The sequence below is a fragment of the Apodemus sylvaticus genome, chromosome 15 (genome assembly GCF_947179515.1).
Source record: "Apodemus sylvaticus chromosome 15, mApoSyl1.1, whole genome shotgun sequence".
Lineage (NCBI taxonomy): Eukaryota > Metazoa > Chordata > Mammalia > Rodentia > Muridae > Apodemus > Apodemus sylvaticus.
Window position 1 is genome coordinate 71,125,341 of NC_067486.1, and position 18,877 is coordinate 71,144,217.

At 42.1% G+C, this 18,877-nt stretch overlaps 1 protein-coding gene across 2 annotated transcripts in view; it reads left to right on the forward strand.

The window, feature by feature from the left end:
- Atp13a4 (ATPase 13A4) overlaps window positions 1–1,872 on the forward strand; it is a 132,204-nt gene extending 130,332 nt beyond the window's left edge. For both annotated transcript variants that reach the window (XM_052158491.1, XM_052158493.1), the window contains exons 29-30: window positions 324–404; window positions 1,672–1,872. In XM_052158491.1, the coding sequence (XP_052014451.1) occupies window positions 324–404; window positions 1,672–1,872 (282 nt within the window). The remainder of the gene's footprint in view (window positions 1–323; window positions 405–1,671) is intronic.
- Window positions 1,873–18,877: the final 17,005 nt, after the last annotated feature.

Here is an 18,877-nt window from a genome sequence, read left to right on the forward strand (position 1 = left end):
AAGGAAATCAGTTTTCTACACTTAAAAGTTCTCTCTCTCTCTATGTATACATTAAAGTGTATGTTTGCAATATGTATTATATACACATGCCATTTATATTCTATATGATGATGTGGGTGCTGGAAATTGAACTGTCAAGCCTCTGAAAGAACACAAGTGTCCTTATCTTTGAATCATCACTTGTGTGTGTGTGTGTGTGTGTGTGTGTGTGTGCATGCGTGTGTGTTTGCTGTGATATATAGCCTATATAAACATACTGTGTGAGCATGAAAACTTTTCCAGCATATTTGTTCTAAGACTAAGTGTGCTTCATCTTCTGCCAGCTGCTCTGCACTCCTGTCCTGTGGAGAGTCTACATTCTCATCATGATCTGCTCCAACTTTGTTGTGTCCCTTGCTGTGGAGGTAAGTGCCCTCAGGCTGTTGCTGCGTGTGTGAGAGTCAGGCTCAGTTCTTTAGGAGTTTGTGAATTGAGCAACTTTAATATGCAAAGTCTCAGAGCTGCGGTGGTCTTTCCTTCATACAATGTGCAAAGGCTCTGCACAATGTGCAGTGTCTCTTCTCTGATGAAAAAACATGCAATCATTTTTTTTTCTCAACTGTAAAGTGTAGTAAGAGGATGCTTTCATGGACTTTAAGGTTCTATTCATTCTTAAAATTCCCCAATATAGAATTCACATTTTAAAATTGAAATATGATTTGTGTACTATAAAACTCTCCATTTTAAAGCATCAGTGGTTTTAAGTGTAGATGCTGAGTGTCCACCCAGTTCAAGAACCATTTCGACTCCCTCCCCCAAAATCCTGCAACCCATAAGCAATTGATCTTCATTTCCTTCCTCTCCACCTTGACAATCACAAACACACTTCCCTGGCCCATCACTCTTATACTATTATACATGCATTTTAGTGACGACAAAACAGGTGCAAGCAGGGCCTCTGCAGACAACCAGTAGTTAAAAAGGTAGTTCAGAAGGATGAGGAAAGGGTGCCATCACTGCCCTGCCCTGCCCTGCCCCGCCTTGCCCTGCCTTGCCCCGCCTTGCAGGCAAGTAACGGCTGTTGTATAATCCTTACAGTACATAAAGGAAGGGATTATTATTTCTAACCCAACAGGCTCAGGCTTTCTTCTTCAGTGTTGGGAATTGGATATCCATCTCGGACCAATGACCTGGCCATAGTCATGAAATGAATCTAGATCTTCCAACCCCAAGACTGAGTGAAACCTCTATCTGGATGTCATAGACCTGTGCTCATGGTTAACAGTGACTTGCTGAAGACACATTGTGCATCTTTTCTACACACTCAGTTGTATGAAATGTTAAACATTTTATAAAATGTCATTCTAATAGGCATGAAGTTTGATGTGGTATTGTGCAAAATATAGAGTTGGAATGATCTTAAATTTAATTTAGATGTGAGATTCCCAAGAACTATCTCTGATGTAGGCCTTTTCCAGCTTAACCCCCCAGGTTTTTGAAAGTACCTCCATCCAGCTGAGTTCCTTACATAGGACAGTTTAAGAATGTAGCTACAAAACTACTTAACATTTGTTTAGGATCAAGAATTTTGTTAGTCTGAATCTAAAGAATTACTGAACCAGTGTCTGGTTATGAACTATGGAACTCAATTAGGTAACTCAAATCACAAATTATTTATCTTTTATCTTACAGAAGGCCATTATTGAAAACCGAGCTCTGTGGATAGCAGTCAAGAGATGTTTTGGCTATCAATCAAAAAGCCAGTACCGGATATGGCAGAGGAACTTGGCAAATGATTCAAGCTGGCCCCCACTAAACCAAACCTCCTACTCTGACATGCAGGGGGTGTCCTACAGTAACCCTGTGTTTGAGAGCAATGAGGAACAACTTTGAAGGAAAGTGATATCTAAACAGTTATCAAAATGAAGATAAAAAGAACCAGTTTCAGAGATGTTAAAGCATTATCAGTTGGAGTTAGGGGACTAAACCCCCAGCTCCCAGGACAAGTTAAATTTCTCCAGTGGAATCTATGGAGAACAGTGTCCCCAGAAGATGGCTTTCCTCCTGGCTTCTGATGTGTTGGTGACACCTATTGAACCAAGAATAGAGCAAGGTTTACAATGGGCCAAAAGATTGGCAGATATCAGAAAAAAAACATATCTTCTTAAATAAGTCTTTCTCAAAAAAAATAAAAATGAAATGAGGGATGGTCACACAGCGTGTATTCATAGAGTTGTAACACATTAAGGATCAGTGTTGAATCATTGCTTGGTGGAAAAACTAACACAAGAGAAGCATCCTCTAGTCTCCTCTATCCGTTTTCAGATCCACGCCTCTCTTCTCCTTCTGGTCTTGCTCTGCATGTTTGCTACAATGACACACACCCCTTCATTTCAGTGCCTTAAGGTACTAGAACTCTTCTCTTACTTCAGGACTCTGGACCAGTTGTCCACTGGGTGATGATTACTTCAGAGCGATGACTCTTCCATTAAAACACAGAGTCTATGTTCACCAGATCAGGGGAAGGAAATGCTGGAGACAGTGCATGTGTGTGTGTGTGTGTGTGTGTGTGTACTTCACCCTCAAAGCAGCATCTATTTCCACTCCTACTCTCATCCCATTAGAAGAGATTTGGCCCAGGAACCGAGGAGTGTGTTGTCTCTTAAATGTAAAGTTCAGTAAGACCTATAACTAAATAGGTCCCCTGCTTAGAAGGGCCTCACACTTGTTTAATACTGTGCTGTTTCTATTTTGTAAATTTTGGGGCTAAATTCACCCTACTTTCAGGCCCCATAGTGATATACATGTATTGATTTTATTCTAGGGGCACAGTGGCAGGGTATCAAAGAGCCTCAGTATTGATTGTTCCTCTAACTATTATGTATGCAGTCGTGATTTAGGAGTTTCTCATCTTACTTTCACTCTGCTATGCTCTTTTGGGGATTCTTCCTGTGTGCTCTGCATTATATGCTGTCATTGAGCTAAGTCCACCCGTGTAATTCTTGCTCAAGACTGATTTGCTCCTAGAAAACAAAATTCTCTCATATTTTACCACCATGGATGACTGGATTGTATTGGAGTGTCTCAGCATAGAAAACACATGGAGTTCACTTAGGTCTGTGGGTCACACTGAGCTTCAGAGCAACATCTACACATAGTTTTTTAACTTAAAAATTATTTTTTAAAAATGTATTTTGATCTAGCCCAATTCCTCTTAGATTTTCCCTACTTCTGGACCCATGCAACTTTAATATTCTCTCTCTCTCTCCCTTTCTCTCTCTCTCTCTCTCTCTCTCTCTCTCTCTCAAGAAAAACAAAGAAACAAACAAAAATAGCAAAACAAAACCAAAAACCTGCCAACAAAAGCAAAACCATAGTGGCCTGGAGGTACACATCTTTAATTTCAGCATTAGGGAGACAGATGCACACAGACCTCTGCGAGTTCAAGGTCAGCCTGATATATACAGCACACATCGAATTTTAGCATAAAAAAATTTCCGTTATAAATGTTATGGGGTATCCATGAAAGAAAACTGCTTTGACATGGATTTAAGCCAACAGGAAGTCTTCATTAGCCAGCCAGCGAGTATACTGTTGTTTCGGACCCCAGTACAGCACTGAGGATTCTTCAGGATGAGCTTTTAAGCACAAAAACCATGTCCTGGGTTGACACACCTCAGTCAACAAGAGCAGTTAGTTAGAAGCTGAACTACAGAAGCCAAAAAAGCAAAGTTAGAACATGTAGAGACTTTCCCAGAAGTATGGAACTTGGTGGGTTAGGCCTTGGTTTTCATTTTGGATGTAATGTCATCTGAGTGCTGAGTTTTACAGCCTGAATGTCACTTCCTTCATGGAGTCAGTTGTGTTAAGGTCTGGGGGGCCCTGCTACAATAAACAGGAAACCCTAAAGGACTACTGTGGCCCAGAAGGCCTTCACTGCTTATCAAGAGCAGCCGAAAGCACTCCTCCCCCACAGCTCTTGTGAGCGCTTGGGACTCCATGACTGCAGCTGTTTTGCACCTCTCCTAACCAGAGGGCACCTTGTCGTATCTGCTTTTTAAATAGGACATGTAGAAAAGTCCCTGTCCCTGGGCTGCAGACTTATTATCCTCCTTAATACAAGAGGAAGTATTTTCTTTTCCTTCTCTACTGGCATGGCAGCTCTGACAGTTTTTATGAAATTGACAGTTTTTCCTCATGTTCCACAAAGAGAAGGCTTTGAGTGAGTACCTCTGGAGCAGGTCTACATTGTAATTATGAAGAAGAACAACACAGACAATTGAGTCTTAGATAATTCACTGCCAAGGGCTTTCCCTCCCACTAACTGGCTAAGTTTGCAGAGTCTTGGGACTCCACATGGAAGGCCTTACCATCCCCACCACACAGGTGGTAAGAGAAGACCCAGGCCTCAAACAGATCTCCTGTTATGTCACACAATGTCACTACGTGGCTCCCAATTGCAAGTAGTCAGGGTGCTCAGTGTGACCTCACTGACAGGCAGAAAATGGGTGTCTTATTTGCTGGTTGAAGTCAGAACAGACCTCAGTTCAAATGAATGCCAGGCATACTGCCAGGCCCAAGCTAGATGCATATATAAAACAAAAGCAAAGAAGAAGCATCTGTTTGTCTTTCTGAACTTTGAGTTGCCCACTCTCCCTTTGGTCCTCAGAGGTTCCATTGAAAGGAATTTACAAATGTCCAGCATGGAGCTGGGTGAGAGGCTGGCTCTCTACCAGCTATTTAAAGCTGTTGTAAAGGGGACTCAATTTGAAGACTATTTTGGGGTATCTTAGAAGCACTGAATAAAAGAGGAAGGTAAGGTCATCCCGGAGAGAGTAGAGCCATAAAAGTAGGAGAGCTGAACTCAAGTGTTTGAAGAGTTATCACCCAGGGGAAGGTGTGGCGGTGCTGAGCAATCAGAAGAAGAGGAGGGGGATGAAGAACACTCGGGGACAACTCCAGTCTAATAATGACCACTGCGCTTGGGGCCAACACACAGCCTATATTCCACGACATCAAAGATGTGAGGGCCTTTCTCAAGAGCGAAAAGAGAAGGAAGTGTAATGTTAACTAGCTACAAAATCTCTCTCAGGCTTAGCATCCTTGATGTCTCTTCCTTATGCTGTGATGTGCATTGAGCAGGCAGGATACGATCTGTGTTGGGGTTGGGGTGATAAAAATACAGGCGAGTAGCTCTTCCTACCACTGATACACTTGCCTGACCAAGACTTGGAGGAAAAGAGGATTTGGTCACATGACACAAATTATTTGTTTTCCTGTGCTTGCAGAGAAGCGTAAAGACTGAGCTCTCCTGACTATGCACACATGTCTGAGATGAACGTAGGCCCCTCATGGTCCTTGTGTGCACACGGAAGTGTTCATGGACATGCTTGCTCATGAGGTGATGGAGAAGTGATAATTAGCCCAGAGCTTTGAACTTAGTGTGTGCCCTCATAAGTGGTCTGTAAGGAAGAGGCAAATAAAACCTATAATGTAATGCTAAAATCTCTCTCTGTCTCTCTGTTCTTGTCTCTCTGCCCCTCTCTCATCTTTTGCTCTTCCTAACAAATAGATATGGTCCATTCCAAGGGTGTCAAATCAAAAACATCCTTCACAAAACTCCAGGTAGTCTTAAAGCCACAGATATGATTGCTTCCTGGTTTATATAGAGGATGTGAGGTTTACCCTATTTATTCTCTTTTTGCAATCTCAGAACCATCTTTGGAGAAAAGCCGGGTGAAGTCTTCTATCGTCCTCCTTTCAGGGAGGTGACAGACACTCTCATAGTCTCAGGAATATGGCCAAGGACACACAGCCAGGGGTAGAGGACTGGACTCAGACCCAGTTCCTCCATCAGTAGGTTCCCCTGCTGTGCGCTTCTTTAATGTTTTCTTCAGGATGAAGAGTTTGCAGTACTGAAAAGCGCCATGGCAGCTATCCAATAAAGTTGCCGCCATGAGTATAATTTCCTCTAGGAAGAGTTTTTAGTTTCTCACAGAAGTCCTCCTGAACTTTACCATCAATCAGAGAAAAGGTCAGCTCCCACAGCGGCGAGTAAAGTCAACCACTGCCCTGTGAGCACGTTTCATGTGGTCAGATGAAGCTGTGCGTTCTGACTTTCGCCTCCACCAGCAGAAACTGACATTTCTGCTAGAGTTTGTTCAACCTCTCCTTTGCAGAGCTTTTCAGGGTCGTATAGATTCTCTTCTGCCTTTGAACTATGCTCACTCTGTGTGCATAAAAAATGTCTGAAAGTTGCTGCCGTGCAACATTCGGTCTACCCCCTGGTTTCCATTAGGCTGTGCAAATGACCTTCTAAATGTGATCAATAGAAAGATTTTCTTTAAAATTAAACAAATGTGCAAAGAACAAGAAGAGAAGACAATTCGGCTAGAGTCACAGTCACAGTCTTTGACGTGAGACTCCTGACCGTCCCCACCACAGGGAGATTCTTCTAAAAGATTCATGTCCCTCATAGTATCAGGAGTGTAAATACATGGTCCCTAGTTGATGGTGCTCTTCGGGTAGGTTTAGGATGTGTGACCTTGCTGGGTTTTAAGAACGTAAAGGCTTGTGCCATTTCTAGTTTGTTCTCTGGGCTTCCTGCTTGGGAGTCAGGTTGTGAGCTCTCAGCATCCAATTCTAGCTGTCTTGCCTGATGCCTGATGCCACACTGCTCCTCCATGTTGGACTCACCCTTCTGTAACCTCAAGCCCAAATAAACCTTTCCTTCTGTAAATTGCCTTAGTCATGGCATTTTTTTGTTTGTTTTTTGTTTGTTTTTTGTTTGTTTTTACCGCAGCAAAAGCCAAGTAACAAATACTTTGCCCCAGAAAGAATGTGATTGCTCTCCTCTCTGTCTCAATGCTCTTGTCCGTCATCACCAGGCCCCAAGTTGCTCCTATTGGATGTTTCAGCCACATACCACGTCTTCTGAGAAGCCTTTCTTGGACATTTGCTACGATGCCCCACAAGTTTGGTTTGTTTTCTGTACCATACTTGTATAGCCCTTAGTTGACTAAGACTGTCAGAAAGCCTCTGTTTCAGAAGCACTTCATTAGGAAATCAATGAGCTGAGTCTAAAATCCAGGTTTTATGGCTTCTAAATCAAGATTATTTACAGTATTCAGCACAAGTTATAGTCTTCTGATCAAATTAGCTGATCCACTGACAAAAAACCAGGCAAATCATTGCTGGGCTTTGTCCACATTTGAATACGAAGCTCTCTGGAAGCTATCTAGATTCTCGGCTCTGTTTTGGGCTGTATCTTCCTCCCTCCCCGCCTCTCCTTCTCTTGCTCCCTCCTTTCCTCCCTCCCTCCATTCCTACTTTCCTTCCTCCCTCCTTTCCTCCCTCTTTCCCTCCCTCCCTCTGCTTGTAGTGTTAGCTCCATGGAATGTCTGATGGCTGTGCTGTGATAAAGGCTACACACATACTGATTAGAGACAGTGTTCTGCTTGAAGTTGTGGGTAAGGGTGGCCATATGGCAGAAAGCCTTATTCCTGTGGTGTGTAGGATGCACTGAACAACTATGATGACATCATTCACACTGTACTGCAAACCCAAACTGGCATCAAGGAGTTGTTGGGATGCACACAGGAACGTATGAGTTATGAAGAGTGCCACTGTCCCTCTTCGACTGTGTCCTTATGTTGCAGGGCCGCTCTTGACAGTGCCCTATGTGCAGAACTTCCTTTCTGCCAGGGCTTTAGTCACTTCCAGATTCCAAGAGGATCTTAACTGATTTTCTGATGAGAGCACTCTATCTCTTCCAGATTTTTGTGAATTCTGCTGTCTAAATCTGATGGTGTATGCCCATGTTAAGAAAAGAGTAGTGGGCTACATTATTTGCCATATAAAGTGCACATTGCTTATTCAAGAATCCAAGGTCCTTTGCTGTGCTCAGCTATGGTCTCATTTCAGATCCCCACCCCCCACCCTTGAACTTTCTGTTGCAGAAAACCTAACCATTTCTTTTCAGAATCAGTACTCATGGCCCATACTTAACACCCTGGCTCATACTCTATCCAGGGCATCAAACATTTTTACTCTCAATTATACACATCCAAATCTTCATATCTGATTAAAATGATGTCTGGTTTGCTAAGCTTGAAGTAGGGTACCATTGTGTCTTCACAGCCTGTAGTGGGGTGCCCCTTGTGTCTGCACACATGTCACATTTTACACCCACAGCCTTCCCATCTTGTACAGGTTTGTATTTCTACCAAGAATGTGTAGTCTTATGGTGTCTCAACTTATGAACCTCCCACCCAACCCCAACTCTAACTAGAGGGTGCATTCTTTGAGGATAGAGAACACTCTTTGTGATGTCTTCTTTCTTCCCTGCTCCTAGCATGGGGTTGTGCTCAGCAAGCAGTGGCATGATTGAATGAAAATTACAATCTGGGACATTCTGACAATTTACTTTTCCTCCATTGTCTATGGACATCTGTTTTCCATCCAGTACAAAAAGCTTAAACCAGACAATAGCACCATGAGTGAAGTCAACCATAAAGGCCATGTATGAGATTATACTGTTGTACCTAATACACTTGGCTTTCCATTTTTTGTAATGAGGGTGTGGATGTGTGGCACAGAACTGGAAAACTTTAGGCAACTACTACAGAGACTATCGTAATATGTGTAAGACAGGTGGTTTTTAATAAGGACTCAAGGACTGTCATAGGAAAATACTTAACCCAAAAGAAGTTTAGAAGCCAAGTGTTGCCTATAGGGAGTGAGGGCAAAGTTTAAGGGCAGGAGAGCAGCCATTTTCATCTGATTTTACCTTACTTTGAGGAAATTTCATAGATGTCTAAGGAAAGAGAGACAGAGAGAGAGAGAGAGAGAGAGAATGATTGTAGAATTTATTCTATGGTCTGTGGTCTGCATATCAGAATGTTATAAAAACAGAGCAGAGGGAACCTAGTGCCCTCTGTCACCTGTTGTAGAAAGGTGAAAAGGGGAAAAAGTAATTACTCTTGTCACAGAGTCTCAGGATCCCTGTCAATCAATCTCAGGGTCAGGCAAAACTCACAAATACCTGAAGGAGGTATTTGTGGGAGGTGATCACCTCCGGGTGATGACAATGACCTACCACCTTTAATAGAAGTTGAGGCAGGGGAAGCATCTCTCTAAGAGTACTGCATTCTGCATCCCATTTGAGAGACTTTTGGGACTTTCTCAATGACCCAGAAAGGGCTACAGAGAAGAGCTTTCTGTGATCTTGTTTTTGGACCATTATGCCAGGCTTATGGGGCTACAGGATTGTAAAATACAATGCTAAGAAGGAAACTTCCACAAAAGTCGAGTGTCAACCAAGTGTTAATGTACAGAGGAGCACCCAGGGAGTGAACTTTCTGAAGGAGGGCCACACTAAGTAGCCAGGCCACACTCAGCCTGAACTTCAGGGATTAACAGCACAAGCAGAGGCGCTTCTTCAGCTGACTGAAACTTAAAGCTGAGCCAGCTTCCTCCTGGCCTAGCCAAGCCTAGCCCTGAGAATTGCTTAAAAATAAACAACACAAAGAACGGCAAATGGCATGACTAATTAGTAACCAGTTTGATCTGAAAACAGTTTTGCAGGCTTTTGTCTCCCACAGTGGATCTTGGAATCCCACTGGGACTGCATACCAAGAGGCATACTTAGGAACATCAGATCTTGATGCTGTCCCCTGCAACCTCATCTTCTCACGTGAGCAGGGAAATTCACGAGTTATTGGGTTACAGTGGACGGATTAGGGCAGCAGGATTCTAGGGGTGGGGCTAGGGCATTGGCATCTAACATATCATGGATAGTCATCTCAAAAATATCCCCTTGGAGCAATGACCTATGGACTTTAAAGTATAAAAAATATTCAGATAGGCATGACATTAAATTTAGTTAGCTTGATTTTTTTGATTTGTAATTTTGATCAAATTGGTCACTGTTGCAGTTTTCTTTGCTATTGGCCCTGGACCATTCAGTGTCATCTCATGTATAATTATAAAAACAAAACAAAACAAAACAACACAACAACAACAACAAAACAAACAAAAAAATCAAATGCAGCACAATTTATTTTCTTTTATCTTTCTGGCTAGGAGGAGCTTTCTCAAGTCTTGCTCTGGTCCATCGAATAGTCACTTAATTTGTTATGTGAATCAATAAAAACGTAAATGGAAGACTTTGTGAGTGAGGAATGAATGAATTGATTAACACATTACAAATGTATATGGTTGAGTGCGCACAACTCTCAATTACTGAAAATGTAACCATCCAAGTTTTTCTAGCTGTTTAAAGTTATTAGTTTTAAACCTTAGTCTGATCATTCTTATTTAAAATACAATATAATGACTTGCCAGGTTTTGTTTCCAGAATCAACTTACACTCCAAAGTAGTTGTTAATTTCCTAGACTTCATTTTCAGCCTCTCTCCTCCTAGCACCTCAAGAGCTATTTTCTAAACTGGCCCTTCCTAGATCTTCCCAAGTACACAGATGTTCTGTGAGGTGTAGAGACCTAGGCAAAGCATCCAGATATACTTGGCATATTTTTAGGTACGTTAACATGACCTCTTTGCTTGTAAACCATGGGCCAGCTCCCTTACTCCAGGGAACCATTTACAGCAACTCATAAGTGTCTTTTTTGGAACATGGTTCTCAAACTTGATGAAACATGAAAATCCCCAAGGAGCTTGTTAGAAATAAATCCCTGGCCCAGCCTCAAACACAGTTGCAGCCTCTGCACTGGATCCTGCAGAGTTGTGTCTTCATCAAGCTAACCATATGAATCAGAAAACTCAAATTCAGGGACCTACCTAAAAGGTTTTCTTTAAATGTGCATTAGTTCCCCTAGAGACTCTTTGATTTTTCTTGCCAATTTATCTTGATTTGAAAGACCGTCGGGGGTATATGTTCTTAGGAAATGATATTTGTTATCATTCACTCTGTATATTTTAAGGTAGCCCCAAGTGAGGAACCCCACTGACAAGTTTCTCTCCCATAGGTAAGTCTGTTTATCCTTACCCTTTGGTAGAGCTCAGAGTATTGCATATCTCCTAGGATGCCAGAGAATCTCCTAGTGAGTTCTGTGGGGAAAGCATTGCTGCAGGTCAACAGCAGGAGCATGGAGGGGTCCAGTATTGACACTTGTTCTTCAGGATAGTAGAGAAATAATGCACAAGCTCCATTTCTGAGAATCTTCAGACTAGACCACCCTTCAGGGAAGGGAGGGAAGTGAAGAGAGTTATTGGAGTGCAGTGCCACCTGGCAGGAACTTGACATTGACCAAGGTGAAGTTCTTCTCTCAGCCTTTGAGCTGGAACTCCTGTGTTAGTCATAATCCCCTCCACCTAGGGTGGAGCGCTCAGACCAAGGTGAAGCCCATTGCTCTTTAAGGACCTTCAGATTCCTGAGAAAAACTAGTCACCTGTGGAGCAACCAAACTGTGGAGCGTTTACAGCTTAGGGGGGAAGGGTCATCTCCCCTCCCCCACATATTTGGAGTCCTTCATTAAACCTTGGGACCTTGAACAGCAGGTGTTGTCTTGGTCTCGATCTCTTTTGACACCTTCCCATACATCCTCAGCTTCCCTTCCAGGAAACCCATTTGATGTAACTATGGGCAGTTACAGGGAAGAATATTTCTTCCTAGACTATCCTTAGGCATGACTATGTTAAAGAAGTATTCATCACTCCAAGCATATTAGACTGTTTCCATCTGTTTAGCAAGAAATTAGGTTTTGTTGAAATAGCAACATTGAGGTTTATAGTTTCAGGACAGATCTGGATCTTAGTAATGTCCATTTAACCTTTGTAGCCACATACCTCAAACCCAGCTATTTTCTTCCTTGGGGTTTGGCACTGGGAAATGCATTTGAATCCTTGCTCTTTCTGTAGGGGCAATATCAGCTTCACCTTTCTGTTCTTCAACCTTTGTTCATCTCTAACTTCTGGTGTTTTGGGCAGCAACAGCATAAGCAGAGAGGCGAGCTTAGAATTTACCAAGGTAAGGGGCTGACAGCAACCAGGCAGCTTTTGGGACCACATCAGACTCAGGTTGGTGACTTACACGACAAGCACAGTTAACACTTGTCAGTCATTCTTATGGGTACTTACCATTCTTATCAAACAAGCCACAGACGCACCACTAGCAGTTGGAATAGATTTGGTCTTGTGGCTAGTCTTAATAAAAGCTCTTCAGAATAAGTTTTTTTAAAAGACTCACAAGTTCCCACATGACTGAATACACAGAGCAGGAGGAAATGTTGCAATTCTTACAGCAGGATTGATAGTGCGCAATACATTTCTAGCAGCATAGAAAGGTACTGAATTCCTATGTATTCCAATTCCTTCATCATAAGGTATGGTCAAGTTCTATCCATAGGGTTGCATAAGAGTGTTTAAATTAGGGAGAGAAGAAACTGGAGACTTTACAGTGGGAGACAAAGAGAGTAGAGAGATGGAAACTGCCTATGTGATAGGCAATTTTCTTCCCCCAAGAGAGAGCATATTAGTGATGTCTACCTAGAGTGTGAAGTAGAAACATTAGACACGTTCCATTCTTTTTTGAACTTGGTGTCCCAAGAAGCATGTCAGTTTATCCATAAGGAATTGTTCCCAGGAGAACCTGGTGTGACAGTGGGAGCTAATATAAACAAGAAAAGGATTGTAAGTTTTGACTCAGCGTGATACTACCAGGGAGGTTAAGGATACAAACTCCATTTCACTCTGTTCCTGTTCTCAGTGAAGGAGGGCCTTGGGACATCTGCCATCATCAGTCACTGGCATGAGGCTGCCGGGCAGAATAAAGATAGAGAGTAAATTCCTGATACTTGGCACAAAAGGCAGGGTGCTGGGAGGCAAAGGGTTCTGAGGCAATTATTTAACGAGTATCTTAGAGACAGGACCTGAAAAAGACATGCTAGTGATACACCTCTGAGGCTTCTAAGGGAATCCAAGAAGACAACAGACAGCATGTACCAGTGAGTTTTTCATTTTGTCCCTGACCACCCCAAAGACTGGCAGATTACAGGTTGGAAAATGAGTCCATCCATTCGTATGGTATGAACTGAGTCTCCACCACATCTGCCTTCTCCCTGTTAAGCTCTTAGGGTGATGAATGGATTGCTCATGGGATGTGCTGGGTTGTTATTAACTTGTGTCAGGTGCCATTAAAATAATTTGCAAAGCAAAGCTGGTAACCTGCTGGGTAGTAAAAGTTGCCTGATTGTAGATATATAAAAAACTTGGAAGGAAGAACTGACTCCACGAGAAAACAAATCAATTAATACTTATTTGGTGACTAAAGAGTGGGTGACTTTAAAATTCTAGACAGAAGTAATAAGATGAGAAGAGCCACCTCAATGATGCGCAGCAGATTACCAGTATCTGCAGAGCACACAGCCTCATTTTATATTGAAAACTAAGCATAGCATCGGATTTAATCCAAGTTCTGGTACTCGACTCTCTGGAGAGCCAGAAAGAGATAAGTCAGCTACCCAAGCCATGTGTTAGCCCCTGTGGAGGAAGCAGGAAGAGCAGCCATGCCCAGAATAGGTACAGAAATGAGAGCCCCAGAGAAAACACGGGCAGAAGAGGGAGGGAGCGTTTCCTTCTGGATCAGGAGTCAGCAATGAGCAGGTAAGTGGAATACTGCTTCCCCTTTGCTCCTTCCTCTGTAATCAGCAGACCTTGGGCTTCCTTGCTTTCTATTAGAGGCTACAACTACTGCAATCATCTGCCACCTTCAAACACAAAACATTTGGAAAGAAATTCCAAATCAGATTTTACAGGAAGGTAACTCAAAGGACATGCTAAGCAATGTATAGTGCACACACCAGTGTTTTGTACATATATATGTACTACATACGTGTGCACGCACGCACGTGTGTGTGTGTGTGTGTGTGTGTGTGTGTGTGTGTGTGTGTGTGTGAATTCAAGCCTGGCAATGGGAGATGATCTTATCAAAGCTCCTTTGTTAAAAAGGTCACAAGGTGAGCTCAGTGGCACACGCAGAATACCCAAGATTTGGACTAAGGTTCATACTAATTTATAGTGTTGCCACCCCAAAGGAGCTGAAGTCAGACTGTGGAAGAGGCTTTGAACTTCTATGTCAATTGGAGCTTTATCCACAATAGCCAAGACATGGAATTAACCTGGGTGCTCAACAGGTGAGTGAATAAAAATGTATATTGCACAACAGAATACTATTCAGCCACATAAAGGAGGAGATTCTATCATTAACTGCAACATGGTTAGATGGGAGGTTGTTAGGTTAAGCAAAATGAGGCAAGCATGGAGAGGTCAACAGCCTCTCACATATGAAAGCGGATCCCAGAGAACTAGAATAGAAAATCATCAGAGCATGAGAAGGTTGTAGCAGAGGGAGATAGGGACAGATGAGCAGTTAGATGGAGGGATAACTTCTAACATTCTCCAGCACAACAGGAAAATGGGGGTTGACAAAAGCGAATCATGTGTTTCAAAATATCCTCTAGAGAAGAAGACTGTGTTCTTACCAGAAATAAATGATGGATAGGTGCCTGAAGCAAAAGATAATGTCAATTACCTTGTCTGATTTTCACACCTGTATTGAAATTCCTCACTTTACTCCATAAATATGTATGATGCTGCATTAGGAAAGAAAACACATTTCAAAAACAGGTTGGGTTCAGGAGGGCATCTCCAGGAAACTGAGCTCAAGGGCAAGTCTGTGCCTCATTCTCTCCGGACCTCATTTTGAGATGAGGACAGGACTTCACATGTGACAACTTTTTTCATGTCTGTGAAACCAAGGGTAGTGGGAGAGTTTGTTACCTGCTGTCCTAGGGTTTCTATTGCTGCAAAGAGGCCATAGCAACTCTTACAAAGAAAACCATTTAATTGGGACTGGCTTACAGTTTCAGAGGCTTACTCCATGATACTCATGGAAAGAACTGGGGGTGTTCAGGAGGACATTATGCTGTAGAAGGAGCTAAGAATTCTACATCTGGATCTGCAGGCAGCAGAAAAACACTGAGACAATAGACCTGGCTTGAGCTTCTGAGACCTCAAAGAACATCTCCAATAACCCACTTCCCCCAACAAGGCCACACCTACTCCAACAAGGCCACACCTATTCCAACAAGGCCACACCTCCTAATAATTCCCCTCCCTATGGGACAGTCAAGCATTCAAACACATGAGTCTGTAATGTCCATTCCTATTCAAACCACCACACCCGCTAATGTCCCTCCAACAGATGGTTTTTGGTGACAAGAGTAAATTTTTAATAAGGCAATGCAGAAGTCCATCCTCTGGGTCCAATTTTCTAGTCTAGATTTTAAAGTATTTGTTATTTTTTAAAAAATTCTCCCTCTGTCTCTCTGTCTTTCTCTCTGTATCTCTCTCTCTCTGTCTCTCCTCTCTCTCTCTCTCTCTCTGTCTCTCTCTCTGTCTCTCTCTCTCTCTCTCTCTCTCATGTGTGTGTGTGTGTGTGTGTGTGTGTGTGTGCGCGCGTGCGTGCGCGTGTGCACATGTAAAGGTCAGAGAACAATGGGAGAGAGTCTTCTCTATTTTTCCACCATGTGGGACCCAGGCACTGAACTCAGGTTGCCAGGCTCAGCAGCAAGTGCCTTTACAAGTTGAACCATTCTGTAGGCCCGTTTTTGTTTTCTAAAACTAGACAACAGACTATAAACAGAAGATGTTCCATCAATGTAATGATTCAATAATTGCCCAAGTTTTACTTTTGGTAGGAATTATATTTTCATTAAAATGTAGTTATCGGTTGCTCCAGTATTATTGTGAATAATACAATAGACTTTCTTCTCCTTTTATAAAAACACCATTAGCACAGTGAAAAAAAAATCAATTACTTCTTCTTGCATGTTGACCTTTATTTAAGAATTTCTATCAACTATCATAATCATATATACAAAATCCAATAGAAGACATGATTTACTATGTGTATTTCTTTCCTAGCCATTGTTGTTACTAATTTTGTAACTTGGTTTACATATTTTTCATATAAAAGAGGGCAGTGGAAAGAATTATCTTCCTTTTTTAAATTGTTTTAATTTGATATATTCTTTATTTACATTTCAAATGATTTCCTCTTTCCTGGATCCTCCCTCCCCAAAAGTCCCATAAGCCCTTTTCCCTCCCCCTGTTCCCCAATTCATCCCTTCCCACTTCCCTGACCTGGTATTCCCCTACACTGCTGCACTGAGCCTTTCCAGGACCAGGGAACCACTCCTTCCTCCTTTTTGGGCATCATTTGATATGTGAATTATGTCTTGGGTATTCCAAACTTCTAGGCTAATATCTGCTTATCAGTGAGTGCATACCATGATTGTTCTTTTGAGACTGGGTTACCTCACGTAGGATGATATTCTCTAGTTCCATCCGTTTGTCTAAGAATTTCATGAATTCGTTGTTTTTAATGGCTGAACAGTACTCCATTTTGTATATATACCACATTTTCTATATCCGTTCCTCCATTGAGGGACATCTGGGTTCTTTCCAGCTTCTGGCTATTATAAATAGGTCTGCTATGAACATAGTGGAGCATGTTTCCTTATTATATGCTGGGGAATCCTCTGGGTTTATGCTCAGGAGTAGTATAGTAGGGTCCTCCGGGAAGTATCATGCCCAGTGTTCTGAGGAACTGCCAGACTGATTTCCAGAGTACTGTACCAGCTTGCAACCCCACCAGCAGTGGAGGAGTGTTGCTCTTTCTCCACATCCTCGCAAGCACCTGTTTTCTACTGAGCTTTTTATCTGAGCCATTCTGACTGGTGTGAGGTGAAATCTCAGGTTGTTTGGATTTGCATTTCCCTGACAACTAAGGATGTTGAACATTTCTGTAGGTGCTTCTCAGCCATTCAATATTCCTCAGATAAAAAAAAAATCTTTGTTTAGCTCTGCACCCCATTTTTAATGGGGTTATTTAGCTTTCCAAAGTCTACCTTCTTGAGTTCTTTGTATATCTTGGATATAAGTCCTCTGTTGAATGTAGGGTTGGTAAAGATCTTTTCCCAATTTGTTGGTTGCCATTTGGTCCTTTTGACAATGTCCTTTGTATTACAGAAACTTTGTAATTTTATGAGATCACATTTATCAATTCTTGATCTTAGAGCATAAGCTATTGGTGTTCTGTTCAGGAAATTTTCCCCTGTGCCCATGTCCTCAAGGGTCTTCCCCAGTTTCTTTTCTATTAGTTTCAGTGTGTCTGGTTTTATGTGGAGATCCTTGATCCACTTGGACTTGAACTTAGTACAAGGAGATAAGAATGCAAAGAATTATCTTCTTTCAGTGTCAAATAATCTGTCTCCACACTGGGTTCCCAGGATTTGTCCTGTGAATATGGCCCTCAGCAGACTGCGTCCATTTAGGTCCCAGCATCCACATGTTAATGATTGACAGGCATCTAACTTACAACCTTTTATGCATGAGCAACCAAGTGGGCAATGTAATGCCTATTTAAGACTCTTTAAACATGCCATTAGGTATCTGCAAATCACACACACACACACACACACACACACACACACACACACACACACACACACAATTTAAAAATCCCTTAAATGTTTTTTAAACATGTATGGTTTGACTGCAGGTATGTCTGTGTATCACCTGTGTGCCTGATACCAGTTGAGCACAGAAGAGACATGGAACTGTGGTTAGAAACCATTGTGAGCTGCCATGTGGATGTTGGGAATTAGACTTAAGTCCTCTAGAAGAGCAGTCAGAGCTGTTAACTGCTCAACCAGCTCTCCAACCACTTAAAGACCACTTTTTAGGAGTTGTGCATCTCTATTCCCACTGTCTTCCTTGACAATATGATTTTGATTCTCCTTGTGTATGGTTTTGGCACAAAATTTTTAATGTCTTGATCCGCTAATTTGATATTTAAGGTAGAGAATGGGAAAGAGCACAACCATGCTTGCAATGTGAGCAGTTATATTTGTGTTTATTAAAGTCATGCTTCTATCCTATTGTGTCTGCAGAGAATGTGTGGATTGTTTTGGTCCAGTAGGATTGTAGAATGGAGAAATAAAGGAATGATCAGCTCTGTTTATGTACAGAGGGACTGGGCATTTACATATTTTGGTACATGTTGGTACATGTTTTGGCCATGTACCAACATTCACATGCCTTCTTTACCCATGTAGTTGTTGCAAGGAGATCATAGGCCATTAAATGAGATACTATAACCTCTCCATTTCCTGTCACCTGCTGTAGAGACCCTTGAATTCTGCTCCCCTCAATTTTGAAAGCCTTCAAGTCTTCCTCATTTCTGCCTTTCACATTAGTCCTTCCAGAGCACTGTCATTTTGCACTCTTCTGTGCTGTGTGTCCCTAGAGATCTGTGCTGACCTTTCCCTTTGCTGTTCTCTGAGACTTACTGCCAGGTGGCCCCCAAATCCACATCTTCTTTCTGCCATTCAGCCCGCTCATAATTGTAGCCTGCTTTTCAGGAAAGTGTGGTCTGAGATACAACCCATGTCTTGGCATAAGAACACAATACTTCTTCCAAGACTGGTCTATAGAAACCTTAACCTACTGTCCTCCAGGTACGCATGCCTCATAAGGGTGTAGCTCTAAGATTTCACAAATTGAAAACTGTGGTATCAAAGTCCCCAAATGCTAAAAACTGTTAAACGGGGAAACCATTTTTTCCCATGTAGTTTACTCAATACTATTGATGAAGTAGAATGTTCTAGTAAGATATCATAATAAGTAGAGACCATAGCAAAAGGCTTTTGAGATCTAGATCAGGCACCCCAATACATTTTTCCTTTGTACTGAGAAGTGAATTTTGGAAAACTTGTCTCTGCTAAGGAGAGCACAAGGTGTGGTTCTAACCTGTTCCACCTTCCCTACCCTCTTCATTGAGTAAGACTCATGCATGAGAGCTGTAGACACTCTCTT